Here is a 27,666-nt window from a genome sequence, read left to right as displayed (position 1 = left end):
GAACCTTTTCCATTTACCTGCATAAGACTTTCTGGTACTAGGGCATCTGGCCTCTCAGATAACATCCAAAACCTGTTTACTGAGGATGGCAGATTGGTCAGGGGTTAGGGCATAACCCAAGCTGCCAAAGTGAGTGTCTGCAATTGGGGGTGCATGAATTCCCTTCTCTCTGGGTTAGAAGGTTTGGAATCTGAGGAAGATTCCATGGAAGCAGCGGGGACAGGCTGCGCAGCAAGGGGTACCAGTGCTGTCTGGGCCAGTCTGGAGCTATGAGAATGGTCCTTGGTTTTTCCTCCCTTATTTTAAGCAGTACCCTGGGAATGAGAGGTAGGGGAGGAAAGGCATAGACCGAAAGGTTTACCCAGGGAAGGAGAGGGTATCCACTTTCCAAGCCATGCAGTGATGCTCCCTAGTGCAGAATTTGCTGAGCTGATGGTTGGTGTGGGAGGTGAAGAAGTCGACCTCCGGGGTTCCCCATTTCTGAGTTATTAGGAAGAAGGTGTATCTGTTGAGTTGCCACTCGTGAGGGTCCAAAAGCTTTTTGCTTAATTGGTCTACCAGGGAGTTGAGAGAGCCTGGCAGGTATTGCGCTAACAGGTGTATTTACATGGAAGAGGCTGTGAACCAAAGGGTCATGGCCAGCCTGCACAGCGGGTAGGAGTGAGTCCCTCCCTGCTTGTGGATGTACCACATCAGAGTGGTGTTGTCTGTTTTGATCAGGAGAACCCCTGGAGAGAGAAGGGGTTTGAAAGCTATCAAGGCCTGCTGCACAGCCATCATCTCTTTTTGACTGATGCACAGGGGGAGTTGCTGGGGGTTCAATTGGCCCTGTATGCACCTGCTGTCCAGGTGTGCACCCAAAGTGTAGTCTGATGCATCTGTGGTGAGGGTTTGGGCAGCGGGGTATGGTGAGAAGGGCAGTCCCTCATTGTGGGAGCAGGCTGTTGCCCACCAAAGAAATTCCTTCCTCAGGCAAGCAATAATAGGCAGAAGAGTTTCCAGATCTTGAGAGTGTTGACACCAAAGGCTCTTTAGGTACCACTGAAATTTCCTCATATGCAGTCTGGCATATGGAATCAGGAGTATGCAAGAGGCCATGAACCCCAGGGATTGCAAGATTTTTCTTGCAGAAAGCTGGGGCATGGTGGCCAGTTGAGAGAAGTAAGCTGATAGGAAAATTTGTTTCTCTGGTGTAAGGCATGCCAGCTGGGATGTTGTGTCCAGACTTGCTCACAGGAAGACTATCCTTTTGGTGGGTACCCGTTTGGATTTCTTTTCGTTGATTATGTACCCTAGGGAAGTTAGTAGGTCCTTTACAAAGGCCAGGTCTTTGAAGAGCTCTTCCTTGCTGTCTGGCTGAATAAGGCAGTCATCTAACTAGGGGTAAATTTGAATATTTCGTTGTCTGCAAAAGGCAATGGTCGGAGCCAGGCATTTTGTGAAAACTCTGGGAGCAGTAGATAAGCCAAAAGGAAGCACAGAGAACTGAAACTGTTGAGATCCTGCCCTGAAGCGGAGATATTTTCTGTAGGACTCCCTGACAGGAATGTGGAGGTAGGCCTCTATTAAGGTCAAAGGTGGGTAAGCCAGGCGTCCCTGGACAGCATGGGTAGCAGCTGCTGGAGGCTGAGCATTTTGAATTTTGGGATCACCATAAAGGTGTTTAGAATGGATAGATCGAGGATGGGGCACCAGGTGCCCTCTTTTCTAGGCACCAGAAAAAGTCTGGAGTGGAAGCCATGGCTTATCTGCTCTGCATGAACGTGCTCTATTGCCCCTAAGGACAGCAGGGAATGGATTTGCTTTTAAGCCTCTGCCCACTGATTTGGTGGTAGATCTGGGAACCCTTTTGGGGTTGGAAGGGTGTGGAAGGAGAATCTGTACTCCAGAGACACAATGTTCAGAACTCATTGGTCCTTGGTATCGATGGCCCAGGTGCTTGAGTGAAAGGAGAGTTTTCCTTCTAGGGGTATTTGAAGGTGGGCAGAGGCGAGGTTGGGAAGGGGCGAGTGACTGAGTTCTTACCATAAGGGGGTGGGGCTTAGACCTCCCTTGTTTTGAATTGGAGGTATCCCACTGCTTAGACCTCTGCAACCCCTGGGGCTGCTGTCTGGCGAGGGGGGGGGTGTTTCCATGGGGCCTAGGCTGGCCCTGTCTACTCGGAGCAGGAAAGAACCAGTGCTTGGCAGGAAAATGCCTGCGGAACCTAGGGGGCTGGACCTGTAAGAAATCTTTAACAGTCTGAATAGATTTTGCTTTTTCTTCCATCTTTAAGATATCTTCTGCTTTAGTGCCAAATAAGTTATCTTTGTGCAAGGGTGCATCCAACAATTTTGATTGGACATGGTCTGGCAGGGGTTGTTCTTTAAACCATGCACGTCTTCTAACGACAGATCTGGTGACTGCTGCCCTGCAAGAAGCTTCTAGGGTGTAAAAACTACAGTGCAAAGTGTGTTTAGTTACTTGACCAGCAGAATGCATTAAGTCCTGTAAATCTTTAGATTCTGCCCATAGAGGAAAGGAAGATTTTTTTTGTTTAAGGAATTCCAAGGTATCCTGCTGATACTTAAGCATATGGAACTGACAATTTAGTGCCCTGATAGCAAGAGTAGCTGAGGTGTATACTTTTTTACCCCATATGTCCAGTGCTCGGGAATCCCTGTCTTAGGGGGGGTGGGATTCTTAGCTGAGATTGCTTTAATCCCTTTAGGCCCTTGAGTTATGATCTCAGGGTCAGCTGTTGGATTTTTAAAAAGATATTTGTGTGAGTAAGGGACTCTTGTAGTACCTGTCTGGTTTTCTGGGAGCAGGAGGGAGGGCATCTGGAGTTAAGTTGGATTCAAGGAAGACATCATCCACCACATCTAGGACTGGGGGGATGGCTAAGGGCCTGTGTTGTGGAAGGTCCAGGAACTCTCTGAGTCTCTTTTTAGACTGTGGGTAGTCTTGACTCTCCCAATGTAAATGTTCCCTTAAGGTATACAGGGTTTTCCCAAAGGAAAAGTCCTCTGGGAGAGAGGCTGAAGGAATAGATTTGGTTCCAAATACCTTAATCAGGTCACAAGCAAAACAAGAAAACACAAATCCAGGCACTTTACCAGTATTCTTTTTTCCCTTTATTGCACAAGATCTGGTACCTCGGCCTTTCGCCTTCACGGATCACAAAGTGTGTATGCTTCAAACATCTTTTTATACATATGAATACACATTGAAAAGCAATTAGCGCAAACAATTTATCCAATTAATTAATTATTCAATTTCATCAGTTTTTCAATATTACATCAAATTCATCACATTTCACTGAAAAAGTTTTATAAATCTTATGAAATTTTCTTATTACAGACATATTTTATTTTTTTATATATTTTTTACAAAACCATAAATAATTATTTAACTATTAATTCATTTAATTACTTACTAAATAGCCAGTTCTAGATTAAGTCCAAAGGGCTTTAAAGTTCCAAATTTTAAAATCATTTTAGTCTCTAATTGAAGTAACTTATAAAGATGTTTTCTTGAAGGAATAGATTCCTCTGCATCAGAATCCTCATATGTGGAGAGGGGCTGCATGTCTTCATAGTCAGATGCATCGGATTCATCTGAGTCTTGTTCAGATAAAAATTCTGGAGACGGAACTCCTTTCCTTTTTGAGGGAATGGCTTGGCTTCCCCTAATCGGCATGATAAGGTCTTCTGTCATTTTAAGCATTTGAGACTGAGGCAAGGGAGTAGGCGCCTGAGAATAGGTAGTAAGTTTCTTCGGTGTGGTTCAACCCCTGCACCTAAGGAACTCGGTTGTTTTCGAAAGAACGGTAGCCATGAAAGAAGGCGTCGGTTTATGTCAGGATTCGGTGTTGTGGGGGACTTCCTTGGAAGCCAGTGTCTGCACAGCGACTCCTGACCCATCCAAGCTAGAGATGACCGCAGGATCCTTAGACAAAGAAGAGTTCTGCGGCATACCGGACTCTGAAAGTGTCTCGGTAGCGGCCTGTGATTTAACTGAAGCGGGCATCAGGGGCTGCAAAAGTGACTCACTGAGTTCCGGAGATCTGACAACCAGCTTAACAGAAGCGTCGTCGGAAGGTTTGATCCTGTGCGGTCTGTCTCTGTCTTTATCTTTACATTTTTTCTGAAGATCTGCTGTCAGATGGCTTACTGAAGACATATCGGAATTTGAGGACAGTAAACGGAAATATCTGGCTACAACAGCAGCCTGGCGACGAATAGTTCTGGCGTTAAAGCACAGAAGCGACAACGAAGGACATCGTGGTCTGGGCCTAGACAAGTGACACAGTAAGAGTGGAAGTCCTGGTGTGGTATTTGTTTTCCACAAGCGAGACAATTATTAATTTTTTCTAACATTGGTTAGTGCAAGAAAAGGATCCCCAATGGGGTACTTAGCTTTCAAAGACTTCAACTTCAATTTGGAAACTAAACTCGGGTAGCGGCCAACCGGCAGTCGTGCGAACTGCTTCTGCTTTGGGCTCCACAGTAATAAAGAATGATATAATGGAGTTGGATTCCTTCTTTTATACCACTGACGACCTGAAGTCAGTCCTCAAGTGACAGCAACCGATGCAGAAATACTAAGTCTCTGGTATTCAGGCCGGCCGAGGGCTACCCTGGTAGGAATAACCCAAATGTGATGACTACAACAGTGAAACACAAAGAACATCCAATAATGTGACCCAGACACACACAAACTTAAACAACTTAAATCTGGGAGAATAGGGATACGATAAGCATCTTAAATCAAGCGTTTCCAGGAAACTTGAATAAGGAAGAAGAGGGTAACAGATTGTGAAGTGACATCATTTAAAACATTCTTTAATAAAACCTTTTTTCCATCTGGGAAGGGGGAACTGGTTCTATTACTTCCTGGGACAGCATGTGATGAAGGATAGGGTGAAATAAGAGTCTGGTCTGTAGGATGTGGAATTACCCCTGGAAAAGTGGAATTTCCTCCTATTGCCATATGTAACCCTAATGAATGATCTTCAGAACCCTTTTGTATGAAATTATCTGTTGCCAAAGAGAAAAATGAAAATTCAAACTTTCTGGAAAACAAAAGAGGTACTAGGGTGGGCAGGGGCCAAAGTCTCTTAAATAGTAATTCTAACTTATCAGAATGTCCTTGGTTTTGGGAGTTTCCAGAATTCTTCTTGGAGCCCCTTGCCAATTATTCTTAAATGTACACTTAACTGCATTTTGTCGAGACTGTTTATTTTGTTTCCTACCAAAACTGGATGGGGAAGTAGATAATCCGTTGGAATATCTGAAAAAGGAGGGATGCAAAATCCTGAAGATTCCCTGATCAGCTTACCCCTTTCATCACACTTTTTGATCACCTCTGAAATAAAGGGGCCAGCAACAATCTCTCTCATTTTTATCATCTAGGGGGTTCGGAGAACGCACCCATGCAAACCTCCGCAAAACTGTACCAGTGGCCATACCCCTTGAATAACTATCCATAGGGTCACACACACACTGTATTCAAGGACTACTGACTTGAACATTATTATTTAAAGCAGATTTTTCTCAAAAGAAGAAACTTTAAACAAAACATTTCTTATACTTTCACAGTTGGTCAGGACAAACTAACATAGGAGCCTGACTATTCATAATTCTGAAACTCAAAGCTGCAAAAGCCTTTACGTCTTCCCCATATTTAATAATCTTACCAGCCTCATCAAAAAACAACTGGAATTAAGTGTTTGGTAGCAGCAGGATTAAGAAAGGATCTATGTCCTTTCCTTGTGCCCAATAAGAAAAATTTCTTTCACTTACTCTCAAATAAATCTTTCTAGTGGAAGATTTATAGAAGCTATCAATATATCTCTAGAGAGAGATAATTGAGGAGGAAGCCTGGGCTACGGTTGGGAAGCAGGAGTTCAGAGGGTTCAGGATGAAAGAGAGGAGGGAGGAGGATCACGACCGATGAATCAATCAATCTGTCTGGAACTAGGTCCAGAATTACAGTGAAAGAACCACGCCTTCGGACCACAAAGGGGGAGGCAGTTAGGCCAGGCCAGTATGGAAAAATGAGATCAATGCGATAGCTTTCTGTAAGCCATTACTTGAGATTGAGAGATCAGTGGGAAAGGGACCAGCAGGGGTACTGGAATTAGCCTGGTACCACGCCCTGTAATGCTGGGCTTGGTAAAAAAGGAGGGGTGAAGTACTCTCTCTCTGCACTGTGCCTTTGCAGAAATAGCAAAGATCGCAGCAAGGCTGACCCCACTTGAGAAATATCTCTCTCTCTCCTGCTCAACATCATAGATGAGGCGACTTCGAGGATGTCACTCTGCTATCCTTGGAGCGCTGAAAAAGAAATAACTTCCGGCCACATATCGAGTGCTTCGAAACACAGGGGAAATGCGCCCATCGCCACAGTCTGAGTGCTTCTCTTCTCACAGGTATGATCTCTGTCCGCCTTTGTAATTGTTCCCAAGGAACAAACAGACTATTGCTCTACTGGGATTGCAATCGCTCCCAAGGAGTCTTGTACATGAAGGGCTCTGCACTCATTCTCATCTCAGCCCATGTGCCTGGCATTTTATGCCCTGATAATGCTGTGGCTGCACCCTGCCCTGATAATGCCCCCCCTCCTAATGCCCCCACCATCAGGTCAGGATAGTCTCCCCAGCAGGAACGGAACAAGGTGGAACAAAATGGGTTTTGCAGGGAAACGCTCAAGACATCCACCACGACAGGTTTTGCACGCTTCCATGAAAAAATGGATGTGTGAAGGATCCGCATGTGGTATCTTGAAAAAAAAAGCATCCACTGGAGTGATCGTGAACACCTTGGGCAATGGGGAGAGAGAGGTATGGCCGCTGCCAGACCCAACACCTTTAACTGGCCTTGAACCTGGGCTTGGATGTGGTTGTTGTTGCGAAGAAGACAACACCTGAATCTGATGCGCTATGTATGGTTTTGGTTCGACAAGCGTTAAAACAGATTTTCGCCCAATTATATGTGTAATAGTTCTGACAAAGCAGACAAACAGACTTTTCGCAGACAAAAGATGATTGCCAGTTCTGAGCCGAGGGCCAAAGTGTGGACTTGAAAAGAAGATGCTTGGTGGGAGTCTCAGGGAGAGCTAGCCAGTCCATGAATTTGGTAAACCCCCGGTCGGTGGTGAGACAGCTACCACTGCCATGCATTTGGTAAACACCGCCACCAAGAGCATTGGGAATCTTCTGGGGGCGCCTCAGAATTGAAAATGATAGTGTTCTGAACAGGAGGAATCTTCTGGTCTCCTGAGTTTCTCTTCCAACAGAGGAAGTGGAACTAAAAAGAACCTTGGAGATTCCGGATCCTAGTTGGTCTGCTGGCACTGGCTGAATAGCTTTTTTTTGCAGTTTTTTTGATTTCAAGCTGCTATATCCTTTGAGCCGGTGGAATCTCTGGAAGGATTTTTTTTGATTGACTTGGAAAAAGAAAAAAGAAAAGGAATAAAATCGATGGACTGATGGACTGTACCCATGTCACCTTTGTCATAGCCAGGCAGGCTTCTGGTTCCAGTGACGACTTCCCCCGATCGGCGGTCAGCAAGCGGGAGGGACCTCAGGGATGCTGAAAGGGCTTATCGGAAGACGCTTTCTGTTGCCCTGGTTCTGGCGGACCCCTCTGCCTCTAGGGCTTTGTTGTGGCTCTTGTCTGGCCCCTCTGACTCTGGCGGGCGCTCAGGCCCTCCTAAAGGTTTGAGATTGTTTACGTGATGTTTATCTTTCCCTTTGGGGGCTTTGGGTAGGCCCTAGAAGGAGTGAAAACGAACTCCTGAAGACAGAGTCTTGCCATCCGTCCGCCACCCCCGTTTCAGTTGTTACTTCAAGGGATGATCCATCAAAAAGAGGAAAAGGAAGATTGTTCAAAAATTTGTGAGTGAAAGGTTCCTGAAAATTCATCATAATTGGCATCCAGGCTCCCCTAAGTCCTACTTCCTGCGCTTCCCTCGGGAGCCAAGCTTCCGGCGGAGGAGGAAAAAGCATAGAGGTATAAAATAGAATTATGTTCAATTTTTGGAGTGAGAATTTTTTTCTTGGAAACCTTCATTTTTTCTTGGTCCTTCTCAATCACTGGCCTTGTTTGGATCAAGTCCCTTTGAAGACGAAAAGAAATGCATGATACGGAAGCTAAATGAGACAGCATATTCATGTTGCTATCATGGACAAATGTTCTCCTAGAACCTAGATTCCTTGCATAGGAGGTGGGACAGGGTTCGGGAGCTGTGGTGGCAGCCTTTGCCACCAAGGATCAGCCAGTTTTGAGTATTGTGAGACTCCTTTTGATGCTGTGATGAATTTGCTGGAGCTGTGATGAATTTGGAGGGTCTCAGGGGAGTGGAATCCACTGAACCACCTGCATGAGGGGCCTTTTTTGAACCACCTGCATGAAGGGGGGAAGGGGGGAAAGGGAGGGGGTGATTCGGGGCGTCTCAGGATGAGAGAGGGAACCAATAGAGTCCTCCGAAGGGTTGAGGCTGCCGCAATTTCCCCTTCTTCTGAAGGGGGAAGGGGAACCCTCAAGTCATCAAGAGGAGTGTCGGCGGAAGGAAGGGAAGAGGGTGTGTGGAAAGATGGAGGTGATCCACTCCAGTCTTCTTGTGGTTCCCTCTCCCTCCGGAAGGCTTGAGGGGCACTGGGGCTTCATCCAGGGAGCTCTCCTCCTGAGGGGGACCTGAGGGAGAGGAGTGAGGAGGTACCTGAGGTCCGGGGAGGAGGGGGAGTCTGAGGAGAGGGCTCTCTGCGGGCGGCTCTCAGAGGCTCACTGTAGCCTCAAGGGGAGCCTAGAGGCTCAGCACCAGGGCAGCCCCCCTCCAGCAGAAAGGGCAGGTCCACAGGCAGTGACCACTCCCCGAGCACCGTATCCCCCGGGACGACGAGCGACGCACCTCTCCGGGTGGGACAGAAGAGGCTCTCGCGCGCCGACAGTGGAGGAAGGGGGGCTGATGGGGGGGGCGAGACGAGATCCGGGAATGGAAAGATGGAAAGGGACGGAGCCGGGTCCGGGAAGGATCTCACTCTGGAAGTGGGGTGAGCCCCAGTCACCCGTGGGACAGGACCGGCTCTGAAGCAACCTGAGCAGCATCAAGAGAGTTGATGGACCTCGAGGCATCTGAGCCAGTGGAGCGGGCTGAAGTGCTGTGGACAGGCTCAGGCTATCACCAGAGGAGACTGGACCTTTGGCTCTGACAGCTCGGCCTCAGACCTGACTAGAGGACGAAATGAACCTAGCCAAGAGACTGTGCCCTGACCTCTGGCCGCAGCTGGGAGAGCGTCGAGAAGGGAGACGGCGCCCTGGACAGCCCTCGAGAACAATGTTGCTCCTGCTGAGCCGGAGCCTTTCGAAGGTGACGGCTCCCTTCGGGAGGTAGGGAGCCACAGAAAGGCAAAGCCTGACTTCGGCTCAAGGAGGGCAGGGAGCCGGGCTGGTTTCGATGGAGCCACAGAGGTTGATCCTGCAGAGAAACGAACCTCCGGCACAGGAGAGCTTGTGATCCTTTCCTGAGGAGATTTTTGGCTGAAGCTCGAGCTGACCTTTGAGAGTCACAGAGAGCTGCCTGTTTCAGAGCAGACAGGACCCTGGAACAACAGGCCTACAGCACAGCACAGGCCTCCTTTCCTGCGAGAACCCTATACAATGAACATAGCCTGTCAGAGACATACTCATCACACACACTCTAACAACACAGTTCCAAACTTAGACAAAAAAGCACTGAGAAGAGAAAACAAATACAAACACAAAACACAAAAAAACACTTTACTAATAAAAATCCTCCCTGTCAGAAAAAACCACCAAACAACAAAAAACTAACTACATAAAAAGTACACTACGGTAAGAAAAAAGGAGGAAGTAAAAAAAAGAAAAAAAAAAGAAACAGAGACAAAAATAAAAAGGGGAAAAAACTAAGTTCTTTCAAAGAAAGAAAAACTCACCCATATAACAAGGAAAAAATGGGAAAAAGAGGACTTAGAGAGAAACGAGAAATAAACTCACGAGGCTTAGCATTTAAACTGATATAATAACCTCAGAGCGGAACGGCAAAACGAGGTACAAGTGACAGTAGACTCAGTGATTAAACATAGCAGCAAGAGAATGAGGCGAACCAACTTAACTGTAGCAACTCGAGAACCAGTCGGGAGCTTTACATCTGACGTTATACCCGCTGGATCAGGATTGAGAAGTGTGCATGAAAACTAAAAAAAGACTGAGGAGCTTTCTAAATTCTATCTGCCTTTTTATGAGTGGTTCTCTGTTACAAAAATTGTAGGCAGTAATACACATCCTCCAAGGTAGTCAAAAGTGGAGGAATGGATGAAGGCTCTAGAAATTCCTTTTGTAATATTCTCACAGCTCTCCCACTGAAAACACTGGCACATTCCAGAAATAGTCTTAGGGAAAGAAAATCCCTGGCAGGGAAAATCAGAAACTGAGCTCTCCTCAGAATCTGATTCAGAAATCTGAGAAAACTTTGTTATCTATCCCTTCATCCTCCTGTTCAGATTCAGAATCTTGAATCACTTCAGTAAAGGAAGTATTCCTCTATTACCAGAAACTCTCTTACAAGAAAAATTAATAGCCTGAATTAAACCCGGAGCCAACCCAATAAAGTATTTTTTTTTCAACAAGCATCTTTATTAAATTATCATGCATGTCATAGGCAATCTTACATTTATATAAATGAAAAACAAAACTTCACTAGCCCTCTTCAAGAAAAATCTTGGCGAGTGAATGGGTAACAGGAAATCCCCCCCCGGGGATCACTTCAATAGCCTTGTTCTATAGGGGCACAGGAAACTAATGTCCGGCAACAGGATGACTGGGAATATTCTTGGGCTAGGCTTGTGTTGGCTTCTAGGGCCATTAGCCTAGTACTCACCTATGAAGATTGACACCACTTATATATATCAGGCACCACTGAAACAACTGTAGTTGCAAACATTATACGTCACTTATCTATCCAGTCATTGTCAGTAAAGCATCATATGGCTCATTCAAATCCTACCTCTTAAACCTTGTTCCTTTCTCTGCATATATTGTTCCCACAATTCCCATATTTCCTATGTAGTTTGCACCTTCCCTTTTCCAAAGATCCCAATTCCAGTTATTTTATTTCTGTTACTATATTCACTACTTCTAATAAAGTTGGTCTAAACTTTGATTTCCATTTTCTAGTAATTGCTTTTTGGCAGCCACCACAATTAGACTCAGCAAATCTTTACTATGTCTAGGCAAGTCCGATTCTGTATCACAGCTCAAAAAATAAATTTCTTCCGTCAATTCAATCCGCTCACCCAGCATCTCCAACAGAGTGGTCAGCAGGGAATCCCTAAAGTCTGCCAGCTCAATATACTCCCAAAAATGTTCCCAGCCACCTCTTTCCTGCCCATCACACCTCCCAACATTTGCTATCCACCTGAAGAAAAATTCTTTGGAGTCTACTTGGGGTATAAAAATACCTATGCAAACACTTCCAGGCAAAGATCTTAAATCTTCTAAACTTTGTTGTACATTTGGGAGATGCACATATACCCCCCCCCCCCAACTGTCTCTCTGTGAATTGCTTATACAACCTCTCTTCCCAATCCTTTCTAAGCTCCTCTGACTGATTCTTATAGTTATCATGCACTATTTTATGGGCTCTAATTATTATTCATTTTTTTAACAGCAGCTTCTGTTCTAGATTCTATTAAAACTCTATCATTGCTGGTCTTTCATTTAAGAGTCTCCCATTTATTTCTCTCTGCCTATACTCTGATATCAATCCTTGATGGGGAAGGCAATCTCTAACCTGTCATCCAAATAAATTCTTGGCCTCTTCCCATTCTATTACCTTTCCCCTTTCTAGTTATCTGCTCCCAATACCTTGGTTCATTTGCCAGTTTTCGCCAATAAATTCCAGCCCCCTCTTGCCTATTATCAGTATCCCTACCCACAGTCATCCCTACTGACAGAATCTCTCTTCTCCATTCTCGTGCTGGTTTACTTCATAGAATACTCCCTGCTATTTTATGAATACAATACTCTGTGCAAGACTGTTGTTGTTCTCATTAGGAGTCTGCATCCAAAATCCCAATCTCTCCTTATTTCTTGAGCTTCTCCTTCTGTATCATCATCATCATTCCTTTCCACTCTGAATTATAGTTTTCTGCTGGTGCTATGTATAACAGCATTAACTGCACTGCTGTAAAACACCCCCTCAAATTGGGTAATCGTAGTCTGCCTTGTTTTATTGGAAGAATCTGATTATCCCACTTGACCCTTGCTGGCTTTCCTTTCCAGATAAAATCCTTCAACTCTTAAATTGTTATTCACATCTTCTCCTCTGGTTGATAAAAATATACCTGAGCTGTTTATAAGACTAAAGAGACTAAAAACATTTTGCTTGTATCTTAGTATCCATATAACAAAGCTTCCAGTTTCTCAATTTTTGTATTATCTTATGTTTAGTCTCTTCCCATGTATCCTCAGCTGCCACAACAGTGTCATTTTTAACTGATACTCCTAAATACTTCATTTTATCATGCCTCCATAAATATGGACATTGTTGGACCAATCCGTGTGTGGGTACATAATTTACAGCTATTGCCTTTGTTTTAGCTTCAATGATTTTGTATCCAGAGAAGATATTAAACGGTCTTAAAATATTCCACAACACTGTGATGTCCCTTTCTGTTTTTTGTCATGTATAAAATAATATCATCTACAAATAGAGCCAGCTTTTCCTGACTACCATGCAAATTATGTCCTTGAATTTCTGTGTCCCTTATTTTCTTTGCCAGTGATTCTAAATATAATGCAAACAAAGGGGAGAGTGGACAACCCTGCTGGTTCCTCTACTCCAGCAGAAGTTATCAAACAGGACCTCACCGACTTTAGTTTTTGCCTCTGATCCCTCATACATACTCCTAATCAACTTTATAATTGTATCAGGGAAAGTCCAATAAATTACTCCTAAAGAAATCTGAGAAAGAGAATATACATGTTTAGGTTTTATGCTGCTTTTTGACAGGAAAATGGGGCCAACAGTATTATCAGTGACAGCAGCAGCTTCCTAGGGATGGGTACAACAGTCTGACAAAACAGGGAAGCCTTCCCTCTCCCAGGACCAACAAAGAGAATCTCTCCCTTGCCCACTGAGGGGACCCAGAACACCCACAAAGGACCTTAGTGGCTTGTAGGTGCTATACTGGAGGGATTTGTGGTAAAAGATGAGTGTTCTGAGGTACAACAAATGGCCACAGCAGGGTCACCCACCTGCAGCTGAAGCAAACTGCTAGCCTGCTGTGGTGACAAAGCTTAAATTTTTCTTTTTTGGCTGAAAGGTGGCCCAACCATGGGACCAACAGCTTACTCCATGATCAAGCTGAAAATTGTGGCTCTTTCTGTGGGAAAACAAACAAATCCTGGTAAAAACAGTCTTTAAAAAGTCACTTTTTGCTTCAGACAAGCACCATAAAAAGCATTTAAACACTACGACAATCCCATAAAATAAACACAATTTTACCACAGAAAAATGGTTTTCAGTTACTTTAAACAATTTTTAAACTGAAAGGAAAAACAGAGGGCTTCTGTTTAAAAGTACAGTACAGTCTTGTGACAGTCCATTAAAACAGAAACTCCTAGCTTTAAAATAACTTTCCTGGGAAGGAAAGTATAAACAATAACCAAAATTATTAAATGGAAGTCCCCCCCCCCAACAGTGAACTTGTCTGCCCAGCAAGAGAACAGCACAAGCTGACAGTCATCTTCAAAAGTGTTAAGAGTGTACTCTTCAGGACATTAAAGCTTAGGAGGGCTTGGTGCCTAAACTTGCCTTTTAGCTAGTTCCACTCAGGCTGCCTGACAGTTTGGTCATGTGGAAGGTGCTCTGAAGCTTTGGAAGCTGGCTAACTGTTATATCCTCGGTAGAATATGACCCATACACCTAAGGCTACTGCAGCAGTGATCACTACAATGAACATTCTCCGTTATTGCTGTGTGTTCTGTTTTCTAGTACTACTACTTTTTTAAACAGTTCTTGAGAAGCCTCATATTCAGCCAAGTTTTACTTCACGTCCACCTCCAATTTCTGTACTTTCATCAGCTCATCTAAGTAGCTAATTAAAGCTTCAATATCCTTTTCAACCTTTTGTCACTTCACTGTATGCAATTTTCTAGTGTCTCACATTTTATACACTCTATGAATGCATTTGTTTTTTTTTTCATATAAATTATTAGAAGCCACTTCCTAATCTAAGACTGAAACATGAACTTTTTGCTGAACAGCTGCAAGGCACTTCACCACCAGACTTTTTCTTCTCCTTTCTAGCTGATTTCCAATTTCTCCAGATTTCTTCCTTGCTGACATCCAAGGCAGTGTAGTAGCTTGACCAGTAAATGAATTTTATCCAGATTAACTGTTTTTGCTGTCTATTCTCCAAAGTTTATCACATAATGAGAGCTCTAATCAACCTGTAAATCAGTGTGCAGTCATTTTGGAAGTCAGCTGTCTGCTTTCTTGAGAAAATAAAAGGTGTCCCTGGCATGCCCCCACTTGTGGACCCCATCTAAAAATTCTTCAGTCTTTATCATCCAGTTGCTGGGACCTAGTGCTCTCCTGCTTACACAGCCAAGCTGTTGGCCTCAAGACGGGATGTACTGGGTTGTGGGTGTTATTCCCTACTGCCTGGGCCAACCCCCAAACCTGCATGGCAAGCCTACACAGAAGATAGGAATAGGTTTCTCCTTGCTTATGTACCACATGATTGTGGTATTGTCTGTCTTGATGAAGAAGGTACCCTGCTGTCAAACTTGAATGCTTGGATGACTAGGCTGACTGCCATCATTCTTTTACATTTATGGATTCATCCAAAAGGCCTTGCCACAAAAATTCCTTAGACTCTCAGGTCTCCTAGATGGGATTCCCAAATGGAGTCCAAGGAGTCAGTGGTCAGAATTTAAGACTCTGGTTTTAGTTTGAGGGACACTCCCTGATTCAAGGAGATACTCTCAATACCCCAGGTAATCTCATTCCTTATGTACTATAGTACTAGAATATTTAGTTTTGAGAGAGTTTACATGCTGGCACCACATGCTTCTAACATGCTGCTGAAGTTCGCTCATCTGCAGCCTGATCAGATGTACTATCAATAGGTAGGAAGGTGAATATCTGAGCACTATAAGGAATACCCTGGTTGAAATGACCACCACCTTGATGAAATACTGAGAGAGAGAAAGAGAATCTTGTCGGGGAGCAATAATGCCCCCCCCCATTTTTAAACTCCTTTACTGAACCATCACGTGTGACATAAGCAAATTTACATTTATACAAAAGTAATCAAACTGTATCAAATTAACATTAATAGACATTATACTTCACATATACTGCTATATATCACATAACCTAAGCTACAATACATAAATTATTCAATTCCTGCTCCTTTTTTAAAACAAGAAACATCTTTATTAAACCAATACTTATGACATAAGCAATCATACATTTATATTAATGAAAACAAACCACAGCAACACAATCCTAGTTGCAAGCATTTTACATTACAAACCACAGTGATGCACTCCCAGTTGTAAACATTATCATCTTCTTCGTCTTATTATACATCACTTATAATCTACCCAATCATTTTCAAACATTACATAGCGCATTTAAGTCTTGCCTTCTTTTAAACCTCATTCCTCCCCTGTATGTACTGTTCCCAGAATTCCCAAATTTTCCTATGTAGTTTGCTCCTATCCTTTTCTAAAGATCTCAATTCCAGTTGTTTTCTCTCTTACTATATTTACTACTTCTAATATACTTGGTTTAGATTTTGATTTCCATTTTCTAGTAATTTTTTTTTTTTTGCAGCCACCACAATTAGACACAGTAAGGCCTTACCATGTTTAGGCAATTCTGATTCTGTATCATAGCTCAGAAAAATCATCTTCCTCATCATAGCAATCCACCCACCCAAGATCTCAGACAGTGCATTCTGCATGGAATATTTAAAGTCTGCCAACTCACTGTACTCCCAGAAAACATGTGCCCAAGTGCCTCTTTCTTCCTGCCTCACTGCCAATATTTGTCTACCTGCGGAAAAATTCTCTGGAGTCTACTTGAGGTATACAAATATCTAGTAAACATTTCCAAGCAAAAATCCTAAATCTTCAAGATTTTGTTGCATATTTTGGAGATATATATATATATATATATATATATATATATATATACACACACACATACACACACACACACTCCCAATGTATCTTTGTAAATTGCTTATCCAGTCTCTCTTCCCAATCCTTTCTAATCTCCTCTGATTAATTCTGATAGTTATCATAAAATATTTTATATGCTCCACTAATTATCCCTGTTTTAATGGCAGCTTCTGTTCTAGATTCTACTAAAAATTCTACCAATGCTGGTCTTTCATTTAGGGCCCCCCTATTTTTTTCTCTTTGCCTGTACTCCGATATCAGTCCTTGATAGGGAATGCAATCTCTTAACATGCAGTCTGAATAAATTCTTGGCCTCTTCCCATTCTATTACCTTTCCCTCTCTAGCTAATGCTCTCCCCCTTGTACAAGTGTAGGACTGCCCTCAGGAAGGTCACCTGTCTTGCCGGGAGTAAGTGAGACTTCTGGGTGTTCAGAGGCAGCAGTAACTGTGATCTCAAAAATCCTTTGAATCTCTCAGAAGAATGAGGCCTGGATAAGGCAGCCATCCAGGTAAGCAGTATGTGATAAGTTCGTAGATGTGTACTAGGCTAATGACCACAGAGGCATTTTTAAGCTTTGCTATGTATCCCAAATCTATGACAAGTTCCGATATCCTTAGCCCATCGTCCTACACACACACACACACACACACACACACACACACACACACACACACAAAACTTTCTCCCTGCTAATATCAGGGAAACAATTCCTGTCCAGAAGAATCTGAAGAAATATTTTCTTCAGATTCTGACTCTCTCAACTCAGGTGAAGAGACTTGAGAAGCATAGTCTAAACCAATCTCCTCAATGTCATAACCAGTTTCTGAATCAGGAGGAGGAAAGAAAAAGGGAAATCTCTTTCTTTTTGAATGAACAGGGAATGAAGTAGCAGTCTGAAGTGATTGAAAAACAATATGTAGACCCCTTTCCAAAAGAGAACCATTCTTCTTTCATTTTTTTAAAACAAGGGTAGAGGGAGTAAGAGGTGCTTCAGCTTATGAGTCTCTGGACTCCAAAGAGAAAGCCCTAACAGACATCTGGGCTTCTCCCCAGTTGCCAGGTACTTCATTATGTGTTACCTGCAGGACATCATCTTCCCCCTTTTCAGCTAACCAAGCACAGATCCCCTTGCAATGAGCATACATCTGGCCCTAGAGGATATGCTAGGCTCCCAACCCTTAAGGGCAACAACAGAGGGGTCCAGATGCAGCTGACAAACAGTCCAAGGATTCCGATAAGGCCACAGTGGAGTCATCCATCAAGACTGGGGAAGAGATGGCACTACCAAAACCTAAGGAGCTTTCTTTTCTTAATGGCCAGAAGTCGGGCATCCAAGGTACTGGCACTAGAATCCATTGATGACCAGGTAAGGGCTTTTAGCTGTTAGATCTCTACAAAGAGTATGACGAACTATGCTGACTTCTTAAAGTATTAGGTTTGAAGGAGAAGCAAATGGAGCATGATAAGGTGTTGTGCGCTTCTCCTACACAAGAAAGACAAGCTGTGTGGGAATCTGTAGAAGGGAGCAGACATCCTCATAAGCACTCTCTCTCAAAGACAAACTATAAAACACCATCACTTTTCACAATAAAATGGAAGGAAAGTTCCAAGCGGGTACATATCCAGCCAGTTTCTCAAAACCAGACAATCACTACGCCACTGAAGATGCCTGTACATGCTTTCCCAAATGTACAGGCTTGCAGAATACATCCTAAAGCTTTGGACACTGGCCTCTCATTTGACTCTTGGCCGGATAAGTCCCATACAGCATAGCTTAGGCTACTTCAACAGTGATCTAATGATGAACTAAGTGGTAGTTCCTCCTCCATTCTCTTCCTGAAACATCATGGAGACCTGTACTTCTCTCCTTAGGACTTGAACTTTGTTACAGAGAACTGACCTTGTCATACATTTGAAACAGCTCATTCAGCAACACTAACATGTCTGCCGTTGAAGACTTCTAGGCAGCCAATGCTTTGGCCAGAACTTCTGAGCTGTAAGCCTGGACATACTTGCAGCCTAATTTAGCCTTTCATAAAAAAGGCAGTCATTTCAATAATCCCCTCCTTTATGCCACAAAAGGCTTCACAGTTAGAATTGAGTTAGTCTACTGAACTATTAGTTTTTTTTCACAAAACAAAGGGAGGTATTGCATGAGAGATATGAAAAGATAACAGAGATACTGCAATGAAAAGACAATGGTATTCATGCAGTCTGATCAGCTATGTCTAATTTTATGTCAAGTAGACAAAGCAGATGTGCATTCATTTATTTACATTTGTTGACGGGGAAAGTCCACTGGGATCAGAAACCCATTTTCCATGTAGGCCCAGGGAGAAAAGCTCCACTACTAACAGATACACATAGTTAAGGCATTAACAATTTTAACAAAATAAGTTGATAGAAACAACGGTTATTATATACAAATATCAACAGTTTATGCAGTTTTTATATACATATAATACACATAACTAGGCACAAGCTGCCATCATCATCATATGATTTAGCAAGGTATGTTCAAAAGAAATTTTGAAAGTGATAGCATAGATAAGAGCAGTTTTGAACTGATAGTGTAGATGGGAGCAGTTGAAACGAAAATGGTTTGAGAGGAGGAGGAGGGAGGTAGTACTGTAACAGTAGACAGGAAGAGAAAAAAGGTAAGAGGATCTTAAGGCAAAGGTATTAGATGTTGTAGGTAATGGAAAGTAGGAATATAAAAAGGAAAAGTGGTGAGGATAAAAAGAAGTTAAAAAAACGGCATTATCAAAACAAACGTTATAAAAATGGCTGGCTAAATGTATTATGCTCTGTCACAACAATCACAGTGAAACATTAACAGGATAAAAAATGCATTCTTGCAGAACAGTGGCAACTACAGCAATTTTTTTTCAAAAATTATTCAGCTCTCAGTACCTGTAAAACAACAATCTAGTCCAGCATCCACACATCCTATGAACACTACAAACTGGATACGAAATAAAAACCAGGGCATATTTTCCCACTACAGTTCTGCAAAATACTGTTCCTGGTCCAGGATCAGGCTAAGTAACAACCTACTTAGTACTCTTCACACATACAAGGAATTACAGAGCAGTGAACCATAAGATGATTGTATAGTTGTGCGATCTTAATCACTGCAATGGTAGATGCTACAGTATAAGGACTGCTACTGCAATATGGGTTAAAGTCTGATATGTCTCTGTCTTTGGATCTGTTTAGTACTTCACTTCCCTGGGGAAAAATGACCGGGAAATTCTCCTCACCATACAATGCCTTCTTTTAAGGGCACCTGTAGTGACTTCACATATCCCTTTGGGTTAAGCATAACTAAAGTCTTTAATACCTTCACATAAATTACAGGCACACTTGCTGGCAAGAAAAGAACAGAAGATATACAGCATTAAATAAAGTGACAAAGTTGGAAAAAGCAGATACCCTTACTCAAGACAAAGGCCTAGCTTTTCAACATCTGAAAGCTGGCAATAGAATGGCCACCAACTCAGCCAATTTTGTATGCATCAACAGTAGACAAAGAAGCCTACCTACTGTACTAAGCAACTTTAGATAACACTAAAGTCCTTGACTAATAGCCTGGAAAGGACTTCTTCTACAGGTACAAACCAACACAAAAACGTTTTAGACAACATATGCAACCTCATCTCAAAAGCACAATATCCATCTAATAAGCAAATCTTCTAACCTTCTAAATTCTAACAATACAGCTGGCCTCCTCCCACTTGTCAAAGCACCCACAACTTTACCATAAATTCCTTTAAACTGCTGCATAATGTATAGGAAAGCCTCTACTACACACTTTTCACTTACATGTATTCCCTCATAGCTGGACAAATTGTACTACTACCCCACTCCCAAAAACAATTTTCCCAAACCTGCACCTGACCTTTAAACCTATAACAATTCTTTGTTTGCAAAAAATAGTGGAAGGATACTGAATAAGCAGCTGATAGAGGAAAATGTGTATGAAAGTTTTAATAAAAACAAAATAACACAACGCTACAGATAAGATACTCAATTTAATATACAATACAAATAAGAAAAACTGATTGGACCCTTGTCTGTGGGCCTTGGGCACATATCTAAGTCTGTTGAGTATTTACTCAACATGAGAAAATACTAATCATGTACTTAGGTCAAACTAAGTGTAAGGATTTTTTTTGTCTCATTTAGATTACATCACATACTCTGTGATCTAAGAATCTCTTGTCAGAGACACAAGAGCACCACAGGGCCCTGTAAATGGTCCCTTATTATGTCCATATTCATAAACACCCTTCTAATAGTTCACACATGATTTTAGCCTACTCTCAGAAGATCACCTTCACTTAGAAGACTGAAGACATTCTAGGGATCCCCATTCCTTCTGTCGCCCACCAAAAGTACTTAGGCTTATTCTTTGACCAGCAACTTACCTTCTAAGATCACACTCACTGCAAAACACACAGCACCACTACTACACTAATACATTTTTCCAATATAATAAACCAACATAGAAAACAATGTCTGCTTGTGTCCACCATGTTCTTAGACTTGTCAAAGGCATCTGATACAGTCTTCCATCAGCAACTGGTTGTTTAACTCTCTCAGTTACCTATCTGAAAGGCAGCAAGCTGTTAAATGGCAACAAACCTGCTCAACTTTTCAAACAGTCACTGCAGGTGTCCCTTAGGGTTCTATCCTGGGTCCTCTCCTATTTACTATATTTCTTAATGACCTCCACTCACCATGCTAGTTTAGTCGAGTATGCAGACTCAACAGTAATATGTGTGGCCTCAACAATAAATAGGCTCCAAGACATTACCCAAAAATCTTTCTCCTCTGTGGAAACCTGGCTCAAAGAATCAAACCTCCTACTCAACCCCAAGAAAACTAAGTTAATGTTTTTTTTTTACTTCAAAAAGTTGCCAAAATCAAAAGCAATCTTTTACCATAAAGTCAGCAAATAAATTTGTCATTGAAACTAACTCACAGTAAATTTCTAGGCAGGACAAACTCAAATATGACTAGCATACAATGCATACTATTAAATGTGCACACCAGAAACTAGGCTCCCTTTATAGGATCAATGGACTTGGACATACTGCAAGAAAAACTCTAGCCACCACCTCCTTATTGCCAACTCGCTTATATGTCGCTCTTATCCTAACAAATTTATACAATAAACAATACATAAAGAAAAACTTGCCTCCTGTTACAATAAAATAGCTAAATTTGCCACCAATCTCCCTCACAGTACTCATCACTGTTGAAGCTTAAAGCAATTAAACTGCCTTGAATTACACAGCTACCTAACATTCACAACAAACTACAGTACACAAATGCATTCATCCTCCAGCAAAATGCCCTTCACTACAGAACTTATTACTGACCTGCTACCCAGCAAGGCACCTCCGTTCAAGTAACAAATTCTTACTATGGACAAATAGGTAAAATAATGTTGCAGGACACTTACTCTACTCCCAATACGTTGCTAAACTCCGGAATAGTATCCCCATGTAAATAAACAAATAAAACTCTATAACAAACTCAATAGTTTTAAACCGCTGCTTAAACATCTTAACCAATCCTGGTCCTGCACATGCTCATCACATGGTTAAGACTTTGTGTTCACCATACAATATAGAGGGAGTCAAACCCTGGACTAAATGAAGCAGTTTGTTACAGCAAATACAGTCAAATTGTCTGCATAACTGACAGACAAACTGCATTTTGGGCTACGCATTGACTTCTGGTAATGGTAGAAAATGGTCTTGTGGGATCAACTCACTCACCATGTTTTTAAAGGAACAAATATATCCATGCTCAAGATTATGAAGTAAATACTGCAGAGCAAGTCATGGTTCAAATACAAATGTCTTCTAACATACAACAGAAAGTGACAAAGCAGTGCAGACAGTAAAAATTCCTTTTAATTTACAGTAAAGAAAATCTGGTTTACAAAGATGATGTTTCCGGCTACATGACAAACTAAGTTACCTGTCCTCTTGAGGCTGTGGACACTCATCAGGCAAATGGCCACCATCCTGAAAACAAGAACATCAGGAAGGAAAGTGTATCCATTCTCATACTCTTCCTCCTCCTCATTGGCAGGACTGGAAGTAGCACCTGATGGCAAGTAGAAGAGGCACAAGTTGAAGTCTTCTAACTCAGACTGGCACAGTGATGTCAGCTCTGAATCCATTGAGCTGCAGAGAGAAGAAAATACATGAAATTACACAACAATACCAAAGGCTACCTAATAAGTTTCAGTAAAACTGAACAGAACTGACAAATATTTGTTCCAAGTTACAGCTTCACGAACAGCACTGTACTATTATTCCATCTGTACAGTTTAGGCCTGATTTGGCTGGCATTTTTATAGTGCATAAGCAGACAGGAGCAGTCTTGAGAATTACTTCCTCTTTTTTGCTAGTCATCAAATTTGACATGCAGCAGCAAATTTAGAACTTTACTGTTCTACATTTGCTGCTGCATGTCAAATTTGGTGACTAGTTAAAAAAAAAAGGTGTGTGTGTGTGTGTGGGGGGTCATTCTTAAGACTGCTCCTGTCTAAGCATATGCACTATAAAAATGCCAACCAAATCAGGGCTAAACTGTACAGATGGAATAGTACAGTGCTGTCATACAAGCTGTTCATACAGTACTTGTTGCACACATCCTGAAAAGGGACCTTTTCTAAACTGTAATCTGATATCCATGCTCACCATGTTAAAAAAAATTCAAAGACATTCACTCAGTTCTCTTAGTTCAAATCTTACACCAATCCTACACATTAAAAACAAGCTTATTCCCCTAAATTGTAATGCTCTGAAATCAGATCCGCTCTAACACCACCTTATCAAGACTGCTAGCTGTAAATGTTACTTTAAGAAAATACCCAATCTAAATTCTCCTCACCAGTGCTCACCTACTGAATACCTAAAGAAATGTAGCTACCTGCAATTACTTGTAGCTAGACCAAGCCATCAACAATAGACCCAAGTCGCTGCTTTTAAGTTTTCTTTCTTCGACTTTTTGCCTTTAAACCAGCTATCATTACCAATTCTGCTTAAACTTTTTTCCTACCTCAGTACTGCATATATTTGTAACTCAATCACATTCAGAGGTAAGCTGCGTTAGTGAGAAATGGTTACACAGCTATCAGTTTATGAACTTATTTTCATATGTTTTGCTACTATCCTGTACATATTCATCTCTACCGCCTGTCTAATATTAACTTTTTATTCTTGTAATTCACTGTTGTTCATAGGTTGGTACTAGGCTATCGGCCCTAGGGCCTATACAAGCTTAGCCATAACAATTCCCTGGCTATTTCTTCCCACACTATTTACTTCCCTGGACCCCTGTCTAGCAGGGCGACTGACGTGATCCCGGGGTGAATTTCCTTTCTCCCATCCAATTGTCAAGGTTCCTTTTGAAGAGGGCCAAAGAGGCGCTCTGCTTGACATGTATGGGCAGTCTATTCCAGAGTCTGGGGAGTCTCTGGGTCAAGAACCTACCCCTCCAGCATGTTTTTTGTTTATTGTGATAAGGTTTAGATCCCTGGAGCATGTGGCTCTGAGGGATTGGGATTTCTTTAAGTGTAGCATGTCCAACAGCTCTGGGTTTGACAGGGCCTTGTATGTTAAGCAGAGATCGCCTCTGAGTAGACGATATGCGACAGAGTATAGCTGGAGTTTTTTTTTAAGGCAGTCAGCATAGGGCATCTGCTTTAGGCCTGTGATTCTTTTAGTGAGGTATTTCTGCGGCCTTTCCAATTGTTGCAGGTGTCTTGAGAGGTACATACCAAATGGGGCGTTGTATTCTATAATGGGTCTAATGAGGGATGAGTACAGTGGGACAATGATCTCCTTTTTCTGGATGAAAAGCCCTTGGTGATGAGGTGTGCCACATAGAAGGATTTCCTGACTGTTGTGGTGATGTGGTTATCGAAGGTGAGACCACTGTCCACCTGTGTCCCTAAGTCTCTTATCACACTTTCGGTGTTTAGTGTACTGCCACCTATGTGGTAATTCATGGGTACATGTTTTTTCCCAAAAGGGATTAACTTTTCATTTCTTGGCACTGAGCTTGAGCCATGGCTCTGGCACCAAGCATCTGTTTCTGTAAGACCCTTTTGTAGAGTATCCACATCATTTGGAGATTCAATAATAGATCCCAGTTTGCAGTCATCTGCAAACTTTGTTAGCCAGAGTCCCTTAGTATTGGACTGTACTTCAGAGAAGTAGATGCCAAAGAACAGTGGTCCCAGGACTGAACCCTGAGGTACTCCACTTGTCTGGAGCTGGATTTGGAGTCAGCTACTTTTTACAGTGTGGGGGGGTTCTGTCAGTAAGCCAGTTGGCAACCCACCGAGTGACGTAGGGATTAATGCCCAGCTTAGTAAGTTTATCTATGATTCCAGAGTGGGGGATGGTGTCAAAGGCCTTGGTGAGGACCAGATAGGCTGTGTGGACCACCTTACCCTCAGCCACAGCTCTAGAGACTGATTCAAAGAAGTCAATCAAGTTCAGGAGACAAGATCGGCCCTTCACAAACCCAAACTGGGTGGGGTCCAGTGTTTGAAGGCTGCCAATGTCTTTGTTTAAAAGTTCTATGATAGTGCGTTCCATGGCTTTGCAGATCAGGCTAGTCAGACTGACAGGGCGGTGGATCCCCCCCCTTGTGGAGTGGGATAACTGTAACTGTGCATCACTCAGTGGGCACAAAGCCTGAGGTGAGGCTATGATTAAACATGACACTTAGGTGAGGTGCCAGTTCACTTTGTAGTTCATGTAGTACACAGGCCGGGATGTCATCTGGTCCCATGGATGCTGTATTCTTAGCTTTGGAGAGTTGCTGTCTCGTTTTACAAACCAGACAGGGTTTGAAAAGGTCCATTGGGACAATGGCCTTACTCCAGCAAACAAATTCATGACAGAAATAAAGTAAAGGTATTTACTTACTTATTTACTGGCATTTGAATACTGGGAAAGTCCACTGGGCCGAACAGCCCATTTTCAGTGGAGGCCCAAAAATTAAAATTTAAGTGAAACAGGTAAACATCTATCCCTCCAGCGTGTCCTGTTTATTGTGGCGACAAGGTTTAGGTCCCTAGAGCATGTAGCTCGGAGGGATTGGGATTTCTTTAGGTGTAGCATGTCCAACAGCTCTGGGTTTGACATAGCTTTATATGTTAGGCAGAGATCACCTCGGAGTAGGTGATATGCTACAGAGTAAAGCTGGAGTTTTTTGAGGTTGGTCAGTGTAGGGCATTTGTTTGAGGCCAGTAATCCTCTTTGTGAGGTACTTCTGTGGCTTTTCCAGCTGCTGCAGATGTCTTGTGAGGTACATTTGCCATAATCGACTCTCCAGCCGACACAAGCATCCTCCAAAAGGGCCTCATAGAAACAGACAACTGGTGCCAGAGCCACAGCCTCAAGCTAAACGCCAAAAAGTGTGTAGTCCATCCCCTTTGGCAAAAACAAAGTGCCCACAAATTACCACATAGGTGGTAATCCATTAAGTACAGAAGAAGTAATTAGGGATCTGGGGACCCAAGTTGATAGCAATCTCTCATTTGACAACCACGTGGCCAAAGTGGTTAGAAAAACATTTTATATAGCCCACCTAATCATGAAGGGATTCACATCTAGATCAGGGGAGGTCATCGTGCCTCTTTACTCATCCCTCATCAGGCCCATAATTGAGTACAATGCCCCTTTTGGGATGTACCTTACCAGACATCTGCAGCAACTGGAAAGACCCCAAAAGTACCTCACCAAGAGGATCAAAAGGCTCAAACAGATGCCATATGCTGCCCAGTTAAAGAAACTCCAGCTCTACTCAGTGGCATACCACCTGCTCAGAGGCAATCTGTGCCTGACGTATAAAGCCATGTCCAACCGGAATTAATGGACATGCTGCACCTCAGAAAATCCAAATCCCATTGAGCTACGCGCTCGAGAGACTTGAACCTCAGCACTGAAATAAATAGGACATGCTGGAGGGAGAGATTCATAACCCAGAGGCTCCCTTCACTCTGGAATAAAATCCCAGTCCAGGTTAGGCAGAGTCCCTCATTGACTCTCTTCAAGAGTAATCTTGATGAGTGGATGGGAGATCGTAGGTTTACCCCGGGTATCACTTCTGTGTCATTGTTAGACAGAGGCACAGTATACTAACCTCAAAAAAGGGCATAGCAAAATTAATTTAAAATGGGTGGCGAAAGCCAAACACACTCTGGCTAGGCTTATAAATGCCCTAGGGCAGATAGCCTAGTATGAACCTATGAACCTATTCCAAAAGGGGCATTGTACTCTATAATGGGCCTAATGAGTGACGAGTAGAGGGGAACAATGACCTCTTTTTTCCTGGATGAGAACCCTTTTATGATGAGGTGTGCCACGTATAAGGACTTCCTGACTACTGTGACAATGTGACTATCAAAAGGACAGACTACTGTCCACCTGGGTCCCAAGGTCTCATCACACATTCGGTGTTAAGTAGATTGCTGCCTATGTGGTAGTTCATGGGTACAGAGTTTTTACCAAAGGGGATGACACTGCACTTTTTGGCATTGAGCTTGAGGCCATGGCTCTGACACCAGGCATCTGTCTCAGTGAGGTTCTTCTGTAGGATGTCCACATCATTTGGGGACTTGACTATGGCTCCTAGTTTGCAGTCATCTGCGAACTTCATTAGCCAGAAGCATTCTGTTAGCCTGTACTTCAGAGAAGTAGATACCAAACAGGAGAGGTCCCAGGATGGAACCCTGTGGTACTCTCCACTTGTCATTGCTTTGAGGTCAGATTTGGAGTCTGCTACTTTTACAGTGTGGGTTATGTCAGTGAGCCAGTTGGCAACCCATCCTGTGACTTAGGGATTTATACCTAGTTTAGTTATAATTCCAGAATGGGGGACGGTGTCAAAAGCCTTGGCAAGGTCAAGACAGGCTGTGTGAACCACCTTACCCTCATCCACGGCTTTGGTGACTGCCTCAAAGAAGTCGATCAGGTTCAGGAGGCATGATTTGCCTTTTACAAACCCGAACTGGGTGGGATCCAGAGTTTGGAGATTACCAACATCTTTGTTTATGAGTTCCATGATGATACGTTCCATGGCCTTGCAGACCAGGCTCGTCAGGCTAATAGGTCAATAGTTCCTGGGATCAGTGGTGGCTCCCCCTTTGTGGAGTGGGATAACTGTTGCTGTGCACCATTCAGTGGGCACAAAGCCTGATGCAAGGCTATTATTGAACATGGTGCTTAAGTGGGGAGCCAATTTGTTCTGAAGTTCATGTAAAACGAAGCCTGGGATGTTGTCCGGTCCCATGGATGCTGTGTTTTTGGCTTTAGATAGTGCCGCTTTTACCTGCATAGTTCTGATTACAGGGACTCTGCATTCTTCCTGTATACATATGGGCCCTTTAGGGGGTGAGAGGGGGTAAAGTTAGCACTGAATCG

At 42.9% G+C, this 27,666-nt stretch overlaps 1 protein-coding gene across 1 annotated transcript in view; it reads right to left on the bottom strand.

Annotated features, from left to right (window-relative positions):
- Positions 1-27,666, bottom strand: part of SMG5 (SMG5 nonsense mediated mRNA decay factor) — a 2,571,376-nt gene that overhangs the window by 1,489,472 nt on the left and 1,054,238 nt on the right. Inside the window, exon 10 of the mRNA XM_044079814.1 lies at positions 22,199-22,407. Coding sequence (XP_043935749.1) covers positions 22,199-22,407 — 209 coding nt within the window. The remainder of the gene's footprint in view (positions 1-22,198; positions 22,408-27,666) is intronic.

The sequence above is a fragment of the Protopterus annectens genome, chromosome 8.part0 (assembly GCF_019279795.1).
Source record: "Protopterus annectens isolate FY-2018-M chromosome 8.part0, PAN1.0, whole genome shotgun sequence".
Lineage (NCBI taxonomy): Eukaryota > Metazoa > Chordata > Ceratodontiformes > Protopteridae > Protopterus > Protopterus annectens.
The sequence above is the reverse complement of the archived record's forward strand: the minus strand, read 5'-3'. Positions and strand labels throughout refer to the sequence as shown.